At 41.0% G+C, this 26,328-nt stretch overlaps 1 protein-coding gene across 1 annotated transcript; it reads left to right on the forward strand.

Moving 5' to 3' along the window:
* The first annotated feature begins 8,056 nt into the window (after positions 1-8,056).
* GPR101 (G protein-coupled receptor 101) lies at positions 8,057-9,568 on the forward strand. The gene has a single exon (XM_023756427.1). The coding sequence runs from the start codon at positions 8,057-8,059 to the stop codon at positions 9,566-9,568; it is 1,512 nt and encodes a 503-aa protein (XP_023612195.1).
* Positions 9,569-26,328: the final 16,760 nt, after the last annotated feature.

Here is a 26,328-nt window from a genome sequence, read left to right on the forward strand (position 1 = left end):
TTCTGTTCCATTGATTTATATGTTTGCTTTTATGCCAGTACCATGCTGTTTTGATTACTATGGCCTTGTCGTATAGTTTGGTATCAGGTAATGTGATACTTTCCACTGTGTTTTTCTTTCTCAAGGTTGCTGTGGCTATTCTGGATCTTTTGTGGTTCCATATAAATTTTTAGAATATTTGTTCTCATTCTGTGAAATATGCCATTGGTATTTTGATAGGAATTGTGCTGAGTCCATAGATTGCTTTGGGTAATATAGACCTTTTTATTGTTTCTAATTCTTCCAATCCATGACCATGGTATATGCTTTCACTTGTTTTTATCTTCTTCAGTTTATTTCTTCAGTGTCTTATTTTCCATGTACAAGTTTCTTTTACATCCTTGGTTAAGTTTATTCCTGGGAATTTTTTATGCAATTGTAAATGGGATTGTTTTCTTAGTGTCCCTTTTTGACAAGTTCATTATTGGTATATAAAAATTCAATTGATTTCTGGATATTTATTTTGTATTCTGCTACTTTACTGAATTTATTTATCAGTTCTAGTAGTTTTTTGTGGAATCTTTGGGGTTCTCTATATACAGTATCATGTCATCTGCTGGACAGTTCCTATTGCTTCAAGTTCAGTAAACTTTCTTCTGTAGTGTCTAATATGCTAACAATGTTATCCAGTGTATTTTTATCTCAGACATCATATTCTTTTTCTCTAGAGGTAAGATTTGTGTCTGTTTTCTATTGTTTTTTATTGATGAGAGAGAGAGAGAGAGAGAGAGAGATCACTTTCTTATTTCACTTATTTATACATTCATTGGTTGATTTTTATATGTGCCCTGACCAGGGGGTTGAACCCCACAACCTTGGTATATCAGAACAATGCTCTTCCCAACTTAGCTACCCAGCCAAGGCCACTCTGGTTTCTATTGTATATCTCTCTCCTTAATATGCCAATGCTTTTCTTTACCTTCTTGAACATATGAAACATATTTTTAAAGCCATGTTAATGTCTTTATCTACTAATTCTGTCATCTGTGTCTATTTCTATTTCTCTTCTCATTATAGGTCTGATTTTTCTATTTTGTATGCTTTATAATGTTTTAATGGATTCCAGACTTACCAAATTTTACCTTGTTGGGTGTTTGATATTTTTGTACTCATTTAAATATCTTTTGAGCCTTGCTCTGAGTCACAGTAAAGATACTTAGAAACAGTTCAATCCTTCTTGCTATGTGGGACCAGAACAAACTTTAGACTAAGGTTAATTTGGCTCCACTACTGAAGCAATCTTCTTCAGAAGACTCAGTGTGATATATTATGAAGTTTCTTCTCTCTGCCTGTTGGAAAACTGAGCTATTCCCAGCCTTATGTGAGCTCTAGAAATCACTCCACCTACTCCTTTTGAGTCATTCTTTCCCCAGCCTTAGTTTGCTCACATGCATGTGCTGATCTGTATTAAGTCAAAGATTTGAGGGGTACCTTTTAAAATCTCTGGAGCACTCTCTCTGGGAAGCCCTTGTAAATTCAAGAGCTGGTACATTACTTTGTAAATTCAAGCCATCCTCACCTCCCTGGATTCTGAACTCTGTCTCCTCAATTTAGGCAGACTTCCAGGCTCAGTCTGGGTTCCAGCCTAAAAACATTCTCTGGGTAGTAAACTAGAGCAATTGTAGGGCTCACTTCATTTGTTTCCCTTTTCTTGAGGATCACTGTCCTGTAATTCATTGTTTTCCAATGTTTGACAACCGTTATTTCATATAGTTTGTCCACTTTATTAGTTGTTTAAGTTGGAAGTATAAATCCAGTCACTGTTACACTTTCATGGCCAGAAGCAGAAGTCCAGTTTTCAGTTTTTAAATATTTCAGTTGTATTAGTTTGGGGATTTTTAATAATAGCCAGATGGAATCAAAAGTCATCAAATGATAGGATTCTTAGATATTACCTAATATTCCCCTACCTCATTTGCTGGATTAACATAACTGAGATCAGAGAGAGAAGGAGATCGTCCCAAAGTTACACAGCAAGTTAACCACGACTAGAAATCAGGTCTCCTGTTCTTCATTTGTAATCAACCCAGTTATTTTCTGATGATTTTTCTCTTCTAAATCATTTTATTTGGATATACATAACTTTGAAATCCAGACTTTCTGTCCTACCCAAGCCCACAGAATAGGCATTATTAGCTCACACGCAGATGGTACTTAATTTCACTAGAATTTTGCAAATACAACCCCTAGGGTTGGCCTAACGTGAATACCAGAGCAGCTCATAAAACTGAAAAAAACCTAAAACACCCCGTATAGGCACTCCAGAACAAAACCATATATTTTTCCCCATTGACTTACTATGAACTCACTAAGCAAAAAGGAGTGTGACTTAGAACTTAGATTGACCAATTTAGTCATTTTACCACCTATGGGAATCATGTGTCCTACAAAAAGAAGCCTTTATCACTGCAACCGCATTTGTCTTCCCACAATCCTAACAATTCATCTGGATTCAATTTTTTCTGAGCTGGGCACCTGGAAGCCTTTCTGTCTTGCCTTCTGACCCTTCCAAGAAGCAGCCTAGGAAATTCCCCAGTGTTGGAGTCAGATAGAACAGGTTTTACTTTTCAGCTTCACTTGCTGTGTGACCTTGAGTAAGTTACTTAACATCTCTGTAAGGACAGAGGTGGTACTGTCATACATTTATTCTATTGTACATGTGTGTGTGTGTTTCACATTTTAGTACCTTTGAAATCAAGATATTGCTTCCAGTAGTGTGACGGTTAAATTTTCAGCTTTTAAAAATTTTATGTGATGTCTTTGATTCTAAAAATACTGTTCTAATCCCTAACTTGCAGAGTTTCCTCAAGGATTAAAAAGGACAAAGCAAGCACAAGGCTTGGCACATGGTAGGCACTCACAGACTCTTACATTCTCCATTGTTACTAGAACCAATACTTGATTGGGTCATAGGCCTCTGACTTCCCGCACAGGGCAGTTGGTACACCCAGTGGGGCAGTCTAACCAGGTAAACAAATCTGGGAAGACCAGCTGGCACACTGGATGATATTGAAGCTTGTGGTTGTCATCAAGCCCTAAAACCCTTTCTACTAGTGTCTTGCCCTCCAACCCTTCCCTATTAATATCATTAGCCAGATCTTATCTCTGCTGCTACGGAATTACAAAGGTATGAAAATGGACCAAGCAACTTCTTGTAACATCATCCCAAACTCTTCCTGTCTTATCCCAAAATACCTCCCCACAATCTAGAGCAGCGGTTCTCAACCTGTGGGTTGCAACCCCTTTGGCAGTCGAATGACCCTTTTACAGGGGTCGCCTAAGACCATCCTGCATATCAGATATTTACATTACGATTCATAACAGTAGCAACATTACAGTTATGAAGTAGCAACAAAAATAATTTTATGGTTGGGTCACAACATGAGGAACTGTATTTAAAGGGCCAGAAGGTTGAGAACCACTGATCTAGAGGCTTGTCAGTCGAAGGGCTTTTCCAAGGCCATCAGAATCAGAGCCTGCATGGCCTGAAGCCAAGTCCACATTCCACAACCCCCCCCCCCCAATACATCTCGTTGGGATGCTGATACTTGTGTGCCTTTGAAATTCAAGGACACCAACTCTGTTCAAGTATGGAGGGAAAAAAAGAAGAAACAGACACCTGAGAATTAACAACCCTCAAACATCTCCCTGTACAGAAAAGTGGCTTGCATTTCTTTCCTAGCATTTCATTAGCTTTCTTACTATCACTTGAAGGCAGACTGGTCTTGGTTGCAGGCTCTTCCTCTCCCCATCATGCCCCTAGTGTCAGAATGCAGCTGCCAACTCTATAAGCCCACTTTTCTGAGGCACCCACCTTTAACATGTACCTAGATGTCTCTCCCTATCTCCTACTGGATCCCAGCAGTCCAGGCAACTCTGAAGACCACAGTGAAAAGGAGGAAAGGGCAGGATGGACTGGACTGCCCTTTATCTCTGGTCACGTCTCATAGTTTGACTACCTCCCAAGTGATTCCAAAATACCAAGTCTCAGTGAACTGTCATTTGATAGTGCATGCCACACAGGATCCTGCACCATGGCCAGAATGAGGCTAGAAATTCATAACTGTGAGAAATTGTCATGAAAACTGTCTGCAGGAAAAATGATTAGGTTTATGCCATTTGACCTTGAGAAGATAAAATCAGGCCTACCATAAAAAATTAATGATCTACAGCAAACATAGAACTTGAAATCCAAAGAGGGCCTGATTATATACCTGCCTTGTCTCCCTGTCCAGGAGGCATGGGATACAGTGGAATAGAGGGATCTCCTTCCAGCCTATCAACCAACTTGGAAATGTTTGCTCATCCTAGACTCTGCTCAACATCTCCTTGCCCTTATCCCTCTCCACTATCATTTTGGCTTCTCTGTGAGTCTCTGCTCAGCCTCCTCTGTGTGATATGTTGAGACCCTCTCTGTCTCCTGCCACAGCCTAATTTCTGTTCTTTCTCCATTCAACACCTCACCTAACCCCTTCTCAACCCTACTTCTAGGTGACCCTAGAAAGACAGAAATCTCATCACATCGCCCTGCATAAATATCATCAATGAACAATAATGGTAAAATATTTATCATTGGTATGGTTGGATGATGAGAACATGGGGGGTTATTTTATTATTATCATTACATTTGTGTATGTTTGAAATTGCTCATAATAAAACAAATCCTCAATGGCCCTCCAGGGATCTCAGGATAAAGTTGAAAATTCCCAAACTGGTATTCAAGGCCAGTCAGGACCTGTCCCTACCCCATTTTTCCAGCTCACTTCTGACATTGACTCTTGCAAACTCTCTTGGCACCCAGCTCTCTCCTGCAGCCCTGTTTGCCCATGAATCTCCTTCTTACAGAACACACTTCCCCTTCCTTCCTCCCTAGAAACATATACTCATCCTTTGGAAACCAGACACAAATGACCCCTGGTCTGACCCTCACTTCTAGGTAGGGGAACTTACGCCCTGGTGTCTGGCTAGGTGTGATATAGAGCAAACACCTGAAATGTATTTGGGAGTGACCAGAAAGCCCTGATTAGTAGAGTAGGTGGAATATTTACTTGAATTTAGGCAAGTAGAGTAATCTCCCTTGGCTTATGCTTTTGTCTGTATAAAATAAAGAAAATAGCAGTACTTATCTCACAAGATTGGGGTAAGGATTCGGCAGTATTTTATGTGTAAACAGTTTAAGGATACGTGGCAGAGGAGAGAGAGAGAGAGAGAGAGAGAGAGAGAGAGACTTACAGATATACTTCAATCAGACAATACAGTGGATAATTAACTGGCTTGTCTTAGATTACTCCCAAAACCTACAAGGAACTGCTCTTTAGCTCTTGCTGGGAGCTAGAGAAAATCGTTGGAAATCGGTGATATCAATGCCAGGATTCCTCTTTCAGGCCCACCAGCGATTCATACTTTGGCGGCGGGGGGTGGCGGGGGGGGGGGGGTAGGTGTAAGGGCCTTCAAAGGTTGAGGGGCCCAAGGCCCGGGCCTAGGTCTCTGCTTCTTTGGAAGAACTGTGCAGGTCTGTGGCCAGGACCAGCCTGAAATCCAGGGACTGGGAAAGCATAGGGTTTGCGGGAAAATCAGCCCTGAGGATAACCCCCAATCTGTGAGGGCTCAATGAGAATGGACCGCCTGGGGTGAGGACCCCTGGTGAGAATATCTGAGCGAGGTCCATTGTTGTGTCCGCGACCCGCCAGCCCCCGCTCCTCCGGGCGCCCGGGGCCGTGTGCGTCACAGGCGCGGGTGGGGGGCGATGGGAGGGAGTGCCGCAAGGTGAGGGCTCCGCGCTGCCTTAAGACGCCGAGCGTCCCGGCTGCAGCTCAGAGCTTGCAGCGCGGGCGCGCTGGCCAGACCTGGGGGCACAAGCTCCCGGTTCCCGCCGCTCCTGTGGTCCGGTGCCTGGTACCTGGTGCCTGTGCCCGGTGCCCCGTAAGAGCCTGCAGCCGCCCGCGCCTCGGGAAAGCAGTCTGCTCGAGCGCTGCTAGTCCTAAGAGATCCTCACGCACTCCGGTGGCGCGACGCCTCCAGCAGCAACAGGTAAGTGGTGGGCCCGTGCTCCAAACGCAGTGGCCCTAGCACGGGACTGGACTTTGAGCTCGGGAGCCAGGAACGCCCCATCCTCCGCCATCCGACGGCAGGGCAGCGGTGTGGCCGCTTCTCCCAGTCCCTTGGCCATCCCCTCACCCTGGGGTTTCCTCTCGCAGTTTCTCTCATGTGTTCTCCCCCCCCCACACACACCATTTCTCTTGGTTTCTCATCCTTTCTCTCATTCCCTGCTTCTCATCCTCTCTTTTCTTATTCTTTTTCGACTTCACTGTTCCATCGCCCTCTGTCTCTCGCTCTCTCTCCCTGGCTCTCTTTCTCTTTCTGTCTCTATCTCTCAATTTTCCTCACTCTCTCTCGGACTCTCCCCAACAGTCTGGCACCCCTGCCTCCTCTCCTCTCCCCAGCTCACTCTTCCCAACACCCACCGCAGATATCAGGTGGGCTGGAGAATGCAGAGAGGATGCAGAATGGGTTGGGGGCTGGCGGGGGGGGGGGGACGGGGAAATAGGCATCCTCCCTGCATCCACCACGGCTATGGTGCTGAGAAACTAGGAGATTTATCCGCTAGAGCCCGTGGTGGACAAGGTGGCAGCTGGTTTCCATGGCAAAATTAAGTCGACAGTGAGATAGAGATCACAGGCAGAGATCCAGCCAGAGAAAAACCGAGGTGAGGGATCATCGGAGAAAAATGAAGACAGACAGAGATGCACACACACTGAAATATACACAGAAAGTGTTTAGTGAGATTCTCTGGGGGAGAGTGAGACACACAAAAACCGACTCTAATTGCACGTGACAGAGAGTGAGCCTGAGCAACGGAGAAACAGATAATCAAGAGGGACAAGCAGTAGATCTTCAGAGAGCAAAGGAAAGAGACAGGCAACAGTGATAAAGAGAGAACTTAACACATGGAGAGACAAACATCAGGGGAAGACAAAGAGACAGAAATGAGAGGATTTAGGAAAGAGAAAGCACAGCAATAGAAAGTGACAACATAGAGAATCAGAGGGAAACATGGAAACAGGAGAGTTGGAGAGACACAGAGACTTACAGGACACACATACAGCAAGTGATACTGAGCAGGTGCGTTAGGGACCCACAAAGATTGTCAGAGAAATGGAGAGACAAGACATCAGGAAAAGACCTGGAAGTGCATGTTCTAGTGAGCCACAGTCAGTGACAGGCAGAGACACAAAGAGAAACAAGAGTGCATCAGAAAGAGATGGAGGAAGAGACAGTGACAAGGCTGAGAGAAAGAGGAAGAGAGATGGAGACACACATACACAGCTACAGAGAAAGTCTGCTAGTGAAAGAGACACAGAGAGACTGAGAGACAAACTGACCAAGAGTTTGAGAGACTGGAGTACACAAGAGACAGAAATGAAATGTGACGAGCTGACAGAGACTGACAGAGCACGATTGTGCTAGCGAGTCTAAGAAATAGAGACAGAGGGCAAAGTGAGAAGCAGGGGTGAGAAAGTTGGAGTAAAACTGTGAGACATGTACACACACTTCAGGAGATACAGAAAAAGTATGCTAGAGACACTGAAGAGAAAGAATTAAACGCAAATAGGCTGGGACACAGAGCACGTGCAGGCGCTACCGGGAGAGACAGCTGGGGAAACTTGAGAAACTCAAACTGTGTGACTCAAAGATAGTAGCACAGACATGCATGCTCCAGTAGGAAAGACAAGTGGGAGGGACTCGGAGAACCCCTAGAAAGAGGCAGAGAGACTTGGAGAGTAAGGGAAGGATTGAGAGAAAGGCAAAGGAGGCTGTGTGATGACCTTGGGGAGGGGATTAGGCAGCACTGCTGCCAGGTGCTGAAGCCCTGAAGCTGGTGCCCCCTCGGTGACTAACCTGGCCCACGTGTTTCTTTCTTTCATCCTCAGCAGTGAGTGTGGTCTGTGCACCCCTTTACCGCCTGCTGGTGCCGGCTCCAAGCCTGAACCCTGTCTTACATACGCCTACCACCGACATGACCTCCACCTGCACCAACACTACTCGGGAAAGCAACAGCAGCCACACGTGCATCCCATTTTCCAAAATGCCCATCAGCCTGGCTCACGGCATCATCCGCTCGAGCGTGCTGCTCATCTTTCTCACTGCTTCATTCATTGGCAACATAGTGCTAGCACTCGTGTTGCAGCGCAAGCCTCAGCTGCTGCAGGTGACCAACCGCTTCATCTTTAACCTCCTCATCACTGACCTGCTGCAAGTTTCACTCGTGGCCCCCTGGGTAGTGGCCATTTCTGTGCCTCTCTTCTGGCCCCTCAACAGCCACTTCTGTACTGCCCTGGTTAGCCTCACTCACCTGTTCGCCTTTGCCAGTGTCAACACCATCGTTGTAGTGTCAGTGGATCGCTACCTGTCTATCATCCACCCACTCTCCTACCCAGCCAAAATGACCCCACGCCGGGGTTACATGCTCCTCTATGGCACCTGGATCTTGGCCATCCTGCAGAGCACACCCCCACTCTATGGCTGGGGTCAGGCTGCCTTTGATGAGCATAATGCCCTCTGCTCCATGATCTGGGGGGCCAGCCCCAGCTACACCATTCTCAGTGTGGTGTCCTTTATCATCATTCCACTGGCTGTCATGATTGCCTGCTACTCTGTGGTGTTTGGTGCAGCCCGGCGTCAGCATGCTCTTCTGTACAACGTCAAGAGCCACAGCTTGAAGGTTCGGGCCAAGGACTGTGTGGAGAATGAGGATGAAGAGGGAGAGAAGAAAGATGAGTTCCAGGGTGAGAGCAAGTTCCACAGCCAGAATGAAGGTGAGATCAAGGTGAAGGAGGGCAGTGTGGAGGCCGAAGAGGGCAGCATGGAACCCAAGGAAGGGAACATGGAGGCCAAGGGCAGCAAGGAGGTCGGAGAAAGCAGCTTCATAGCCAACGATGGCAGCATGGAGGGTAAAGAAGGTGATACCAAAACTGAGAGCAGCATGCAAGCAGGCAGCAGTCACATAGAGGTCAACCAGTGCAACATTGACTTGGGTGAAGATGACATGGACTTTGATGAGGACAACATCAATTTCAGTGAGGATGACATCGAAGCAGTGAACATCCCAGAGAGTCTCCCACCAAGTCGTCGAAACAGCAACAATGACCCTCCTCTGCCCAGGTGCTACCAGTGCAAAGCTGCTAAAGTGATCTTCCTCATCATTTTCTCCTACGTGCTATCCCTGGGGCCCTACTGCTTTCTAGCGGTCCTAGCTGTGTGGGTGGATATCCAAACCAAGGTACCCCAGTGGGTGATCACCATAATAATCTGGCTTTTCTTCCTGCAGTGCTGCATCCACCCCTACATCTATGGGTACATGCACAAGACCATCAAGAAGGAAATTCAGGATATGCTGAAGAAGTTCTTCTGCAAGGAAAAGCCCCCAAAAGAAGATAGCCACCCAGACCTTCCTGGAACCGAAGCTGGCACAGAGAATGGGACTGAAGGCAAGGCTGTCCCTTCTCACAATTCTGCCACTTCTCCTTGAAGTGGGTTCTAAGGCACACCTTGAACTGCCTACAGTACAGAAAACAGGAACAGATTTCTTTTCAATGGATCACTCACAATCCCATTAACACCAACCCATACCATTCCAGGCAAAGGTGTTGCACACATCCATCTCGCCACAAGATAGATAAATATATGGAAGAGGTAGGAACGGTGTCTTCCTTTAAAAGTGTGTCCCTCAAAGCACAGACTTGAGGATTCTGACTGAAATTTCCCCAAAAAAATTATTAGGCTCCAAATTTCTTAAAGCAACAAGGTCTATCCATTTTGGACCTGGACTTGGTATTTGGTCTGTCTCCCCAGAGCTACAAGGTGTCAGCTTTCACTCTGAGGGAAAAGGAAGATGAAGTCTATGAACTTAAGGACTTTTAGGACCTCACGTCAGGAGGTAATGGGCAAGGGTTACAGCCTATGTTTAACTGAAAGAAAAGCAATGGACCAAATCATTCATGGAACCCAATAAGCAGAACCTGGCTGACTGATCAATGTATGAGATCCACAATCTGGTGCGAAGACTATTGTGGAAACTAAGACAAAAGCATCATGTAGCTAAAATACCAAAGTTTCCAGATCCTCTACAGCAGGGGTGGGGAACGCCTGGCCTGTGAGCCATGTAAGACCCACAAAATCATTTGGTCTGGCCCTGCCAAGGCATTAGGGATGAGTTAATTAAATGTTTGACCAAATATAGCAGGGTAATTTTTTTTCAGAAGAAATGTCATACATAATATATTAAGAATACATATCAATATGTATTGATGACTTTTTCCCGTATTTTTCTTTTTTTAATTTTGTTTTATTGCTTAAAATATTACAAAGAGTAGTACATTTGTTTCCTTTTTTCCCCCTTGACCTTCCTCCAGCCTCCCCTACCCCCCAGTGTCTTAGCAGGTTAATCTTTAAGTTGATAATTTTGTATGGCCCACAAATTATGTTATAAATATCCAAATGGTCCTTGGCAGAAAAAAATGTTCCCCACCCCTGCTCTACAGGGGTCCAGAAAAGTGGAAGAGGAAAATAGGGCATGTTTGAAATGGGAAGCTAGTCCAAGGGAGAAGATAGAGAAATAGCATGAGGCTAAATAGTTGACTTTTTTTCTGTAAAACCCTAGGTTTGTGCATGGGCTGGAACCAAGGTCATTTTGTGCAAATGGAAAACTATCAATAGACACTAATTTATTTCCTTTCTCCTACTTGAATAATAGTGGAACAGAAATTATGCCACTATTTTATAACTTTTCCTTTGTGATTGAATTGGGATGCTCAGAAGAATCCTCCAAATCTCCCCTACCAGTCACTTGTGTCGGTTGAGGGGGGAAGAAGGGAGGTCCAAATAGGCCTTTTTGGTCAAACAGTACCCCCCCCCAAAAAAAATTCAACTAGAGGTGGCCAAAGTTCTACAAAACTCACAATTCCCATCAGTAGTGATGTGCCCATTAGAAATGTCTTTAGTGTCCATGAGGTCATAGACAAGAAATATAATCTCCACATGGGGAGCAAGTGTCAGGATAAACATTTTCCTTCCTCCAGGCACACCCATGTGTCTTTTCCACCTGCAGTTCTCTCTAATGCCTTTAAGCTCTCTGCAGATGTGTGAGAGAAATATAAGAGAGTCAGAAATAACAAACAGGATGGCTTCTCAATACCTGGGAAGCATCAGACCTGTTCAACACAATCCTAAAATCAACGTGTTCAGGTCAGATATATCCTAATTATTGCTGTTGAAGTAGATCACTTTGGGCGTACCTTTACAATATCTAAATTATCCCTAGAGTCAATACAGAGGAAGAGTTTTCAAATCTAAAAACCTGAAATCATTTTGGGTAAGCATTACATCTATGTATTTCTGAAGGCACACACCATACTGACTTGACCAAATAACATGGAACCATAAAACGATCGCGACAATGTTTTTGATCCTCCTGAAGATCAAATTAACTCTATGGCCATTCAACTGTTCATGCAGAAATCCGTAGAGGGAAAAGGATGGTATATTTGGTTGAAAAGAGTTAATCAGGTAGTTGTACATAAAGATGGCCATATTCAGAGTTTAGCTTCATTCTTGTGTGAATACCATGTCTATATAGAACTCAAATTTAATTCATACAAATGCCCAGCTCATTCATATTTTCTTTATCTCTTCCTCCTCACAGATTCCAACATGAGCTTCTCAAGGGGGAGAGGTAAAGAGCAATGTATTGGGGCTGTGAATAAGTCTGCATGGGAATTTTGAAATGCCATGTTCAGAATTTAGGAAAAGAGAGGGGATAGAGCCAAATAATACTGTGCTGATCTGTCAATTCCATATGTCAATGAAAATCTTATTACTTCCAACCTCATTAATTTGGAAGTTGTGGTAATTCATGGGGGCTGAAGTTTACCCATGCATAATCATTTATTTTTCTACCAAAATATATAAATAAATTATAGTCATACATTTATTATACCAATTTATTGCCAAATTCCTGTATTAACCTGTCCTCAAATGATATCTGGCTAAAGAAATGGCCTATATGACCATTCGATGTGTCCATGAAAATCTTATTAATTCCAACCCCATTAATTTAGGAAATTGTGGTAATTCAGACAAAACATGGGGGCTGAATTTCACCCTTGCACAATCTTATTTTCTTACCAAAATGTATAAATGAATTAAGTCAGACATTTATTAGTATAAACCTCTTATGGGAGGAGGGGTATTGCCATGAAAATCTGTCATGGTCAAAGGAGTTCAAGGTATCAGATGTAGCCTGTCTTTTGAGTAGAAATGCTTACCTGGTTAGGAAACGGGATTTCAAACATAAGTGTCTCCAAATATTTTGTTGAAACTGAACTTCTTGTTTTATTTTTAAAGCTCAACCCCTTCAAACTTTATCAGAGAAAATTGTTTGCCAAAATCCCAAATCAAAATGGAACCAGACCTGTACGAGTGTGGTAAGTTCATTTAACAGCACACACAACATTCTCCAGGAAACTAAAACTCCCCGATTTCCTTTTTAAAGTTTCTCTTTTCCCTATTTTAATCATTGTCCATTCTTATGCAAAATGGATTTTTCAAAGTGAAAACCTTTTGAAAATAGAGGACTGGGAAAGAGGACCTTTGAATTAAGAGCATTCTGCTTTGTTGACATTTTATTCTTAATGAACAATAGGGCCTCTAGTTAGCTTGGAGAGAGCAACTGCTTAGAATGCCATGCTATTTTGAATAAAACACTATCAACTTAATGAGGTTTTACTGCCCATACTAGTACTGTTTTGTCATTTGAAAATCTGAAAGTGCAGAAAAAAGGTCATTAGCCTTACAGATCTTCACGTGCAATAGTTTTCCCTAAATGTTTTTAAAGAATGTGTTCTTTTGCCAAGGCCACTTCATATGTGCAGTAAAAATCCCACTAAAGTACAGGGGCTGGACAAACCAGACTTTGAAATGATGTGATCACCAATTTAATGATTTCCATATTTAAGAATAATAGAGCATCTAGTTTGCTGAGGAGCTGCAGGTGCTTTGACTAGCACACCAATTTCAACAAGTTTGGGAAGGCTGTAATAAGGTGCAAGCCCTGGGTTTCTATGACTTCTGTGATACAAGGGTCCATTTTCTCTATGGCACCACAAATGCCAGCTTCTGGGAAGTCCTGCACTTCTGGCTCCTTGCCTACCTCTGGCCATCATGCCCACTGACTTCACCTGCCTCGCTCCCCCTCCTGTACTGGTCCTTCAGGAATACCCCTTGCTTGAAGCTCTGTGTGCTCACTCACTCCCATTCATCCCCTCCAAACCTAGAGCTGACAGATTCACAGGGACCTGGGGACCATGGAAGCAGGGAACAAGAGGAGTGAACAGTAGGAGTAACCAACAGTTAAAGGTATTTTTCTGTCTCCTCCCAACTATAATCCAATTTAGAGATGACCAGGATACCTACTTCAAATTCAACAGGTAAGGAAAAGTGCCATTTTATAATTTAGGAGGAGGTAGGCATCTCACTTCTTACCAAAAAGCTCCCAATACAGCACATCTTTGGGACACATTCAATTCTGTAGATACTGTTTAATTATTTCAGGGGGGGGGAACTTTAAAAAATATTTTACCTATAAAATTACAAGGTGCCTAACATTGCCTCATTTTATACATAATAAGCCAATTAAGCTAGGTAAAGTTACTTCAAAAGATTTTTTTTAGCCCTTGCCAGTGTGGCTAGTTCGTTGGGTGGTGTCCCAAGCACCCAAAAGTTGCCAGTTCACTTGCAGGCTAGATACCCAGTTGGGGGCGTGCCAGAGGCAGCCGATAGATGTTTCTCTCCCTTTCTCTTCATCTCTCTTTAAAAATCAATTTTAAAAAAATAGATTTTTTAATACTATTTGACTAATAATTTACAAGGTTAAACTAGTCTTTCTTAAATGCTGAGAAAATGTTCTTAAAATGTCTGAAATACACCATTTGAAAGAGAAAAATTATGCATCTTGTAATTTGAGCTCTCCAAGATAAAATCCTCAGAGGCTGTTGGGATGAAACAAAGATGAACAATTTCAACTACTAAACTGTACTTTTTCTCATAACTGCCCTCCCCTATATTTTGAGAAAAAAATCAAAAGAAGTGTTTTCCCCTCACGTCTTCTTTTATTCCTCTTCAGACAAACCCCATGCTGTCAAGAGAGGCTTTTCTAAGTAAAATGTCTTTTCCTTCTAGAGCGGACACAAGATTAAAGGAACAGTTGGCTGTGAGCCAGTTACCAAGATAAGAAGAGAAAATCTGGTCAATCATGACCTTTAACCCTCTCCCTCCTTATCTCTGTCTCTCTCATTCTCATGGGCCAGATGGGTGCTCTTGGTCCCCTCAGAGCCCCTCCAAGCTTAGGTGTGAGGAGACAGAAGCAATGAGCTGCAATCAGCAGGCCCTAACCCAGTGGTTCTCAACCTTCTGGCCCTTTAAATGCAGTTCCTCATGTTGTGACCCAACCATAAAATTATTTTCGTTGCTACTTCATAACTGTAATGTTGCTACTGTTATGAATCATAATGTAAATATCTGATATGCAGGATGGTCTTAGGCGACCCCTGTGAAAGGGTCATTTGACCACCAAAGGAGTCGCGACCCACAGGTTGAGAACCACTGCGCCTAACCTAAAACTCAACAAGAAGAGAAACCCATTTAATAAAGTCTCTCCAGTTACAATCTCTTCCTCTATGGCAAATGTCCTGCTTGCTTACAACAGTCTTCTGCTAAAAGCAACAAGACTGGCTGAAGGAAGAAATAAGAAAGCTAAAATACACAGAACTTGTCCACTGATTGGCAGGTTGCTGGCAAGTCCACTGCTTTTTGGTAAGTAAAGTAAGAATCCTTGAGGTAAATGAAGGTTGCCAATAGGAGTTAAATGTTTCCATTATTGTCTCCCAAAGCTCTCATATCTCAAAGTACATACATCAGGGGGGAAACACAGTAACTTATACACTCACGAGGTGTTTGCCATGTCTCAGAATTCAATACTGGATCTCTCTGGTTCTAAAATATAGACATGAACAAGATTGGTTTTAGTTTGGTGCTTCAAAATTGAGTGCATTTCCCCTTCTTCATCTGTACTACAATTTTAATGTTAAAACTTTGGTATTTTTGTCTGTTTTGGTGGTATATTTCTTTCTGTAGTAATTCTCCTAAATATAAGCTGTAACTGTATATAAAATATAAGTATTCTTGGAGATAAGGTGCTAGATATTAGACTGTGTGTGTTTGTAGATAGTATCATGCTCCAAAAAAGATAGTACTTACATGTAATTAGTTAATAAAATGCATGCAGAATATTATGTGTGACCTTCACTTTGGTCAATTCTAAAGTAGAACGTAGTACATTTATTTTAATTTTTAAAGTACAATACAGTATGTATATATAACAAATGAAAACTTATTATGGTACAATTGGTCATTAATGTGAACTAATCATCTTGGCTGAAGTCCTCACTGCTGTTCTCCACAACACACTTGGAACTGGTATGCCTGTTTTCCAATAATTGAATGTATAGAATGAAAAATCAAAATAGAAAATATTTTCCCCTTTAAAGAGCAAAGACCCCAGAATAGGTTATTGGAATCCTGTTGGTGGAATGAAAACAATACTGTATTCTCAAGACCAAATTAGTACCTGACTGCTGACAAGATTTGCATTTAGTAGATCTATATTGTGACCATTCCTGCCTCCTTAGAACACTACCAAATGAAAACAAAAACAAACCAACAAAAAATAGAAAAAGGCTGCTCGTGTGTGTGTGTGTGTGTGTGTGTGTGTGTGTGTGTTTATTGGTTGTCTGAGAGATAAAAATGGATGGTAGTGGGACTCCTCTGGGGGCCACAGCCAAGGTGTTTAAGAATTACCATCATATATCAACAACATTTGCATCAGACAAGAGAACTGTAAGATGGGTTTATTATATTTTAAGCACAAAAATATTAAAACTAGAAAACTCATTTTTCATTAAATACCCTCATTAAATAATTTCTAAAACTGTCTTTAATACCAAATTTTGTGCTGCTTTGAGACAAAACAGTAGAAACATGCATTCAGTCAATAAACAGCTCTAATATTTAAAATTTTGATTTTAAAATTTTCCTTTTCCTCCCAAAAATGCATTTGTAATTTAAAAGTGCCTTTTTAAAGGATTGCCAAACTATAATCCTTGGGCCAAGTTCCCATTGACACAATTTACCTTCAGGTGCATAAAAGAGGTGGGTTTTATCCTCCTCCCCCCAACAAGAAGAGAAGCCCCTTCACACCCCAAATTCACAAATCAATAGTTACATGGATCAGTAGTCTTAGAGACTCTGCCCAATGACAGGTTTCATATATTGGTTGGCTTTAATTGTATTATTTCTAAAATGTTACTATTTATTTATTTATTTATTTATTTATTTATTTATTTATTTGCTGGACAGAGATAACAGACTCCTGCATGGGGAATGCAAAAACGATTGATGTTTGTGGTTTAACTAAATATTATTAAGTAATGTTTGTGTTTCATAAATAGGTGCTGTTAATCTGTCATTCATATATTCTTCTTAAATATGCTCAATAAAGTCTAATTTTAATTGTGTATCTGGTTATTATATGGAGCTCTCTGAGAAAACAGTGAGGGAGACACATAACTAGGTTTCCATCCCTTCTCTATTGCTTGAACAGAGAAAACAATGGATAAACTATTACACAGTAGAATTAAATATGTGGGCTCCAATATTTCACATTGCGCTATTCCAATATAAGAAATTTGCAGTGGGATGGAGGCATCACCCTGATGGACTTCCTGGAAGAGGGGTATTTGCCTAGACCTCAATGAATGAAAAAAAAATTCAAAGTGTGGGTGGGGTGGGCAGAGTGGAAAAATGGGGCCAGATAGTTTATGAGGCTCCCAAATGCCAGTCTTTCTCAGGCAAAAAGGTTTGAACAGGGGGAGGGGAGTCAATAGGCTTTGTTTTGAGGACATAGTACTGCCCAGCACCTGGATTACCCCTACTGGGCTCCTACCCCTGTCAGGGCCTGGACATCTTCCTCAACACAACTCAGCCATACCCACACCCACCTCAGTTCATACCCAACCCACTAGGGTTTATAGAATAGGAGGGAAAAAGCATGCTCCCTCAAGCCCCAGTTATACCTTTAACACCAGCCATGACATAGGAAAACACAGGACACAGATGAGATAGGCAAATATATCTAAAACCTTAGAGCCCACTAGTTCCTCTTGAGTCAACGTGCTTGACCTACTAGCTCTTCTGGTAATCTAATTGGAAGTAGTACAAGGAACTGCATGCCACATGCTTCCAAAGTGGCATTAATAGGCCCACATTTGAAGTCTTGGGAGCTAGTCATCTCTGTTTCAATCAAAGTAAAGTGCTCTTCTCCATTTTTCAGTCCAAAATCAAGCTAAATACTGACTTACACACTGTATTTCAAAATGTCTGTAGATGACTGCCATGAGAATTGCATGCAGCAACCTTCAACTAATCTATGAACGCCATCCAGTAGATGACTACTACAGAAATAAATTTGCCTTTCTAGAAAACTATCATCTATATATATAAAAGCCTAAACAACCGAACGATTGGTCACTATGACACACACTGACCACCAGGGGGAAAATGCTCAACGCAGGAGCTGTCCCCTGGTGGTCAGTGCACTCCCACAGCCAACCTCCTGCGGCCCCTCCCATCCCCCCAACCCCCGCCAACCTCCCACAGCCCCGATTGGCCCAATAGCTGGCTAGGCCAAGGGACCCCACCTGTGCACGAATTCATGCACTGGGCCTCTGGTCAATATAAATAAGAGGGCTTGTGACTTCAGATAAAACCATCAGGCAGCAAACCTGGTGGGAAAAGAGTCCCTTGAAGCTCATGATAACACCACTTAATTCAAAGTATTTAGAGCATAATGGAATTAGTTCCAATGAATCTCATAGTAGCAGTTACTCTTAGGCAGGGCTTTGGGCTCAGCTTTGGATTATAAGACTGAATGGGAGACCATTGATAGGATATGAAAACTTTGCTGTCAAGAGACACCTTTGACCTCCTTAAGGTTGCCACTCCCTCTCCCACCAGTCCCCTTCATTCCTCAGGACCCTTCCAATACAGACAAAGACATACTAATGGCTAGTGGATTATTTCCTCTTCCATGAGGTAACTAGTCAACTCCTCTTCCAAAATGCAACTCTCTGACCCTGTCCCTCCTCATTACAATCTCCTCTTTAAGGACACCACCACCTCTCTGATCCCTATACACACAAATAAGTACCCCTCAGTTTAAGGATGGCTTTGAGGATGTACATGAATTGAAGTGTATAAAGAGCACTGGCTGTGTAGCTCAGTTGGTTAGAGCATCATCCCAATACACCAATGTTGTGGGTTTGATCCCCAGTCAGGGCACATACAAGAATCAACCAATAAACACATGAATACTACATAAATAAGTGAAACAGCAAATCTCTCTCTTTCTCTCTCTCTCTCTCTCTCTCTCTCTCTCTCTCTCTCTCTCTCTTCCTTTCTCTCTCTCTTGCCCTCCCTCAAATAAATAAATGTTTTTAAAATTATAAAAAGAAATGTATAGGTAGATTTCAAACATTTTCTCAATAAGATATAGATATTCAAAAACAAGGTTAATGTGCCTGGAAGCCTTTGGGGACATTCTTTAATCCACTTTCACCACACTGTAGATTTTAGTAATAAACCAGAAACAGGCGGGGCGGGGGGGCGGGGAACTATCCCTGAAACAAAATGAGAAATAACTTTGTTAACCAAACACTACAGTGAATCAAAGTTGCTTTCTCAAAAACATAAAGCATGTCAGTTTTGAGGTGGGCTACTGATTCTCTAAATCTCAAGACTTGTACATTATCAAATACCAGTAAAAATCACCAGCCTCTCATGCTGAGCAACAGGGCTGGAGGGAGTCACTTCAAAGGAGTGTGAGAATCCATTCTAGTGAATGCTGAAGATCTCTAACCAAAGGAAAAAATAAAAATTAGTAGCTTAAAGTTCTCTATTTCAAAAAGGATACTAAGAGGTCCAGGTCTAGTTTCCAATATAATAAATTTTGTATAACTTGCTTCAATTTAGAAAATGTAAATAAACATTTTCATGTTATGTAGCAAAACAGGAATATTTACTTGCATACTCAGAGCATATATTAGTTTTCTAAATTAAAGTTTTGCATTATAAAAATTGAGAAATATCTCATTTCTAGGGATTTATCCTAAAGAAATTACCCCATAGAAGACAAATTACATGCAAAAAGGTGTTCATAATACTGATTTATGATATTGAAAATTATTAGCAAACCAAATGCCCCAAAATAGTGACTAGCTAAACGATGGACTAAGTGCTCAGTGAAATAAGATAGTCATCAAATATATATTAGATTCATTGTGGTGATCACTTGGTAAGATATGTAAATGTTGAATCACTATGTTGTACAGTTAAAACTAATATAATACTGTATTTCAATTATTGCTTAAAATAAATTGATAAAAAATAAATTTAAAAAACATATTAAAGACTATATATATATGTGCAGCCTGGGGCAATCTTTAAAATATGGTGTTAGGTGAAAAAAGTCGGACCTTAAGCAACTGCCAGGCATCACACCAATATAAATATTGCAAAAGCTTAAACCCAGAGACTAGACAGAGCAGAGCATGAACAAAAGAAGATACCTTTATATTTTAAGGTGATGTTATGGGCAAATTTTTCTTTAACATAGTATTTCATTGATGTTCATATCATAAAGACAATTTTCAGATGGCATTAAGGTTCAATAACTTAATTGAAGAAAACTCTAGTAGGACTTCCAAATCCTATAGTGTAATGGGGTACCCCCAAACAATTCAATCATCTAGAAAAACATTTTAATAAGAGGATCATAGGAAGCTTGAGGCAAGGTTTGGTATATTTGCCTTTGCCAGTTTCCAAACTTAGAATAACTTTCCATCCAATATACCATCAGGCCACTTCCTTCCCTCCCTTCAAAGGTCCTTGTCAAGAGTCAGTATGGTATAGTGATTAACACGTAGGCTCTGGGGTGACAAAAATCAACTCTATTGGTTACTAGCTGTCTGAATGTCTGATCTTGAGCAAGTGACAATCTTGCCAAGCCTCAGTTTTCTTAGCTGAAAAATGGGGATGATAATACCTATTCCTACTTTAGGCTTCCTTTTGTCAATCCAACATCTTCAAAGTTTCAGGAAATGACAGGTGTATAGCTAATACATGTCTCTGAGTCTAAACTATTTCTGATTTCAATTTGCTGTATATTATACGCATAAACTACTAAAGAGTCTATGAATTCTTGCTCAGTTGGTTAGAGCGTCATTCCTTACACCAAAAGGTCTTGGGTTCAATTCCTGGTCAAGGCATATACCCAGCTTGCAGACTGGGGCATGTACAAGATGCAATCAATCAGTGCTTTACATGGATTAGTCTTAGTTCTCCCAATTAAGAGCAGTCCATTTGATCAAACAGAGGATCACACAGCAATTCTACAGGCATCCTTTGGTTGTTGATTTAGCTCCAGCTCAAATAAAGTGCCTCTTTCTTGAGGAGGATGTAGAGAATTGTATTTAAGAGAATGATCTTTGATGTCACTCCAATCCTGGTTTAAGTGAATCATAGGTCCAACACTTCCTGAGTGACCTAAAACAAGTCACTTAATCACTCTGTGCCTCAGTTTCTTCATCCATGCAATGGGAGGAATATGACCTACACCTTATGATAAACAATTGGGTGAAAATTAAGAGAGATAAATATATGAAATAGTTGACACATAGTCAACTCAATAAAAAACAAATAGTATTTTACCTTATGTTTCCATATTTCCTATTAGCACATTGCCAAGCCCACAAAAGAAGCTTAATAAGTATTTGTTGGTTTGTTAACAATTATCATTAATATATCTTTATGCTTTTTTGATCCTTTGGCCTTTAGAATTGAGTTTTTTGATAAGGCAGGGACAACCTGATATAATAAAACACAAAATCCCATGGTAGCTAACATTTGTGTGTTAGGATAATTGGACTTTTCCTTCAGTACACTATATTTTATGTTGCATTTTGTGCGAAGATGGATTCTCTACTTTAGTGATAAAATCATACACAGTAGACATTCTCAAAATATATTGAACTTCATTAGCTTCTTTTAATGAATAAAAATATATTCAAAGCACAGACAGTGAGAACGCCAACAGAAAAGCACTCTGCCCTTGGCAGATAATTATTCTGGGTCTTAAAAGCTCTTTGTAACAAACTGGCTTCAATCACTGCAGAGTGATTGGTGATTCAGTCTCAGATTCTAAACATGATCTCTTGAGATAATCAAAACGGTATAGCAGTCTCCTTTATCCATGGTTTTGCTTCCCATAGTTTCAGTACCTCCAGTCAGCCACAGTCTGAAAATATTAATTGGAAAATTCCAGACATAAAAAATTCAAAAGTTTTAAATTTCATGCCATTCTGAGTATCATGATGAAATCTTGTGTTGCCCTACTCTTTCCAGCCTGGGATGTGAATCATCCCTTTTTCCAGTGTATCCATGCTGTATAGGCTCCCCATCCTTTAGCCATTTGGTAGTCAACTCAGCATCAGATCAACTATTGCAGTATCTCAGTGATTGTGTTTATGTATCCCTTCTTTTACTTGATAATGACCCCAAAATGCAAAAGTAGTGATGCTGGCAATTTGGGTATGCCAAAGGGAAGCCTTAAAGTGAAAAGGTAAAAATTCTTGACTTAATGAGGGAAAAAATCATACACTAAGGTTGCTGTGATCTACAGTAAGAATGGGTCTTCTAACCATAAAATTGTGAAGAAGAAAAAAGAAATCTGTGCTAATTGTGCTATAGCACCTCAAAGTACAAACGTTATGGCCACCAAGCATGATAAGGGCTTAGTAAAGATGGAAAAGGAAAACATTAGTCATTTAGTAACCATCTCAGTTATCAGACTGACTGTCGCAGTATCACAGTGCTTATATTCAAAGTAACTCTATAGTAGCCTAACACTGCATCACAACACCTACATCATTCACCTCATATCATCTCATCACATAAGCATTTATCATCTCACATCATCACGAGAAGAAAAAGGGTAAGTACAATACAATATGATATTTTAAGAAAGAGACAACACTCATAAAACTTTTATTAAGTATAATGTGAAAATTGTTCTATTATATTTGTTAATATTATTAATCTCTTTCTGTGCCTAAATTATAAATTAAACTTTATCATAGGTATGAATGTACAGGAAAACACAGTATATACCAGTATAGGGTTCTGTACTATGCATCGTTTATACATCTTTAAGAGTTCTAAAACAAAAAATTGGGTAAAAGACTACCAGCCACAGAGCACATAACTCCCTTTGGCTCAAAAAATGAGAGGAAGAAAAACAATTGGATGCCATTTTAGACATACTGTGTTAACAAAAAATGCTTTAAAAATTATTTTTTGTTTATTTTTTAGCCTCATTCGAAGATATGCTTATTAACTTGAGACAGAGAGAGAGAGAGAGAGAGAGAGAGAGAGAGAGAGAGAGAGAAGAGAGAGAAACATTGATTGGCTATTTCTTGCAAGTGCACCAACCGGGGATCAAACCCACAACCTACGTATGTGCCCTGACTGGGAATCGAATCCACAACCTTTTTGGTGTATAGGATGATGCTCCAACCAACCTAGACACTCAGCCAGGGCAAGAAAAATGCTATAGACAATAACACTCAGTGCTCCGTTAAGGGCTGTAGGGGACCACTGAGCCACTCTCTGATGGCAAAAAGCATAGACTTATAAAAATATTCATGCTTTTTGACCTTGTTATCCCATTTTACAGACCATCTGAAAGAAATAATCAAAAATAAGGAAAAAAAACAATTTCAATCATGAAGAAACAATTAAGCAAAGTCATCTACTCAATGGATTAAGCAGCCTTAAAAATGATAAAGGATATGTAGCAACATGGAAATATACTTAGTATATTAATCAAGTGTCTTCCTACAGTCACAATATGCAATATTGAATATTAAATGTGAATACTCAGTATTCACAGCTGTGAAGTCCTATACTTCTGCTATGATGCCATGGATGAATTCAAGTACCAATGAGGCAATGTGGTGACCATAAGGAAGAGCTTTGGATGAATGCATAATTATTCTAAATAAGTGTGAAACTCCTCGGCATTTTTTACATGAATAAATATTGCTAATTTTAAAAAATCATTCTCAGGAATATTTTCTACATCAAGGAAGAGTAATAAGCTATTAGTAACTGTTAATCAGTGATTAATAACTAGATGTGTACATCAATATTCTGCATACTAATTATTTAATTAAGCATGTCTTCCTCAAAAGTGAAACAACATGAACATAGGCAATAAACCTTTCTTCCTGTTGTGAACTTCAAAATATAATGATGAAATGTCATTTAAGAGTCTGTAAGCAGACAGGGCTTCTTAAAGAACAGTTCCAGATGACATATCAAAAACACACTCCATTTTTTTCCTGATATGACAATAACAGAATTTACTTTGGGTGTTTCTCATACCCACAATTCAATTATAAAATAGATATAAAAACATTATATGATAATGGTATCTCCTCCTTCATACTCTATGCAATTTAAGAAGAACCATGTGCTTAGTACTATGAAGGATACAAAATATAAGATATAATCCCTGTTCTCAAGGAGATCTTAATGTAGTTAGGGAGACATGCCCAGAAAGTCGGGAACAGGCACACCTGGACTTAGTGAGTGAATTCTGCTTTGAGAGACTTAGAAAATGTGTTGAGTAGGCAGAAGAGGAGCCCAAACACCAAGGTAAGTTTACACCTTGATAGAGAAGGAAGTATGGTACTATTAAAGTTTTCTTATAAGGAGAATGATATTATTATAGTTCCCTGTTTAAACACCTCAACTTCCCATTACTCATACAAAATCTAAATTCCCTAATATAGTTTATAAAGAACCTTGTAAGATCTGACCATTCCTTACCTCTATTGTCACCTGGTTCCACCTTCTTTCTCTTGCCATCCTAGACTTCTGTATTCTTTGAGGATGTCAAATTCCTTCTGACTTCAGGACTTTTGAACATGCCATCCCATCTGCTTGGAACATTTGACCATTCACCTCTTCTTCAAAATCATTTCTTTCACAAAGCTCATCAAACCCATAATTTCTTCTTTGTCTCCTTTTCATTAAGATATGAAGTCCAGAAAAACAGGGGACCTTATATATCTTCACCACTGTGTTCCCAGCACCTAGCATAGTCTCTGGTGTAAATATGTTTTGACATGTTAAAATTAATCTTGGACTGAATTGAACTATTATAATAGGAAAATAATGAAAGAAGTACACCTGGCAGCAGATAGTGTATAGCGTGTGTTAGAAAAGGAGAGATAAGGGTCTGGGAAACTGAATAGGTGTTTGGGCTCCACTTCTGCCTACTCAACATATTTTCTAATAGGAGGTAGTTGGTGCAATCCAGGCACAAGGGAATAAAGGCCTGGACTAAGAATTGAAAGAAAGAAATGGGCAAAAATAAAAAGCTTCTGAAGAAGAATAAATAGGAAAGTTGGGATTAATTAGCTATAAAGCATGAAAAAGCTATGTTAAGAATTACTGAAAAATAAGCCAAGGAGATCAGAGATTAGAGGTGATGATCAAAGAGAGAAAAAAATTAAGATGAGTCAGTTTTGGGTAAAAGAAGTGCTAAAAATCACTTTTTTAAATTTTATACTATGTGGCAATAAAAAAGAAGGAACTCCTACCATTTATAACAGCATGGATGGACCTGGAGAGTATTATGCTAAACGAAATAAGCTAGTCAGAAAAAGATAAGTATCACTTGATCTCACTAATATGTGGAATCTAATGAACAAAATAAAATGGTAAACAAAATAGATCCAGAGACATAGACCCATGGAAAGACTGACGAATTTCAGAGGAAAGGTGGGGGTAGTGGGGAGTGAGGAAGAGAGATTAACCGGGGAACTTATGTGCATATATGCATAGCCCATGGACACAGACAATAGTGTGGTGAAGGCCTGGGAGGGGCGGGTGCAAGGTGGAGGGTGTCATGGGGGAAAAAACAAAGGGGACATCTGTAATACTTTCAACAATAAAGATAAATTACAACTGATTGTACCAATGGGACACGCAAATGTTCAGAATATAAGGAGATAGAAGTTATGGTTAGAGAAAGAGATTTGGGAGCTATCAACATTAAGGAGATAAGTGAAGCCATGGGACTAAATGAACTCTCACAGGGAGAATGTAAAAAGAAAGGACCAAAATGCTGAAGACTAAATCTTGGATAAAGGATAGAGTTAAATGACAGAAGGAGGACGGAAAAAAGAAGGCACAGAGTGGTATAAAAGGAATAATGGAAATCATGTTACAAGAATTTTACAGAATAGGTGTTGAGCATCTATATATATAAAAAGCCAGAGACCATAATGCCATCATGACCATAACGACCTAACGACCAGTCACTATGACACCCACTGTGGCCAGCGAACCAGGCTGATTGGGGCCGGATTGCCCCCAACACCCCGATCAGGGTGGTCAGGCTCCGATCAATCAGTGGCAGCGGTGACTGGCGAGCAGGTAGAAGGCAGACTGCTTGGTCCCTCCCCCCAACCCACAGGCTCCAATTGATCAGGGGATGGCTAATGGGGGAACCGGGGTGAGTGGCACAGCGGGAACTAGTGAGCAGGTGGAAGGCAGACCTTTTGGTCCCTCCTCCCGGCCCTCAGGCTCCAATCAATCAGTGGTGGCTGGGCAGAACTGGGGACTGGCGAATGGAAAGAACATGGCCCTGATCGCAGGCTAGGCCTGGGGACCCTAACCGTGCACAATTTTGTGCACTTGACCTCTAGTCTAATCTAATAAAAGAGAAACATGCAAATTGACTGCACCTCCACTACACCCCAAGCCACACCCACCAGCCAATCAGAGCAACTATATGCAAATTAACCCAACCAAGATGGCGGCTGGCAGCCACAGAGTTGGAGCAAGCAGGAGGCTTGGTTGCCCCGGTGATGGAGGAAGCCAAGCTTCCCTCCTGCCCTGGCCGGTTGTGGCCTCCGCATAAGGCAACAAAGTTTCAATTATAGAAGATAAATAAATCCCAGATACCTGCTTCCAGCCAACCTCCACTGGGAGCTTGGGTGGCTTGGGGCTGTGGCCAGCCTGAAAACAGCAATTAGCCACTCACCCAGGCTG

Source organism: Myotis lucifugus, unplaced genomic scaffold (assembly GCF_000147115.1).
Source record: "Myotis lucifugus unplaced genomic scaffold, Myoluc2.0 scaffold_2, whole genome shotgun sequence".
Taxonomy (NCBI): Eukaryota; Metazoa; Chordata; class Mammalia; order Chiroptera; family Vespertilionidae; genus Myotis; species Myotis lucifugus.

What these genes read in the sequence shown, in the direction of transcription:
- GPR101 (XM_023756427.1), top strand. Translation starts at nt 8,057, where the DNA reads ATGACCTCCACCTGCACCAACACTACTCGGGAAAGCAACAGCAGCCAC.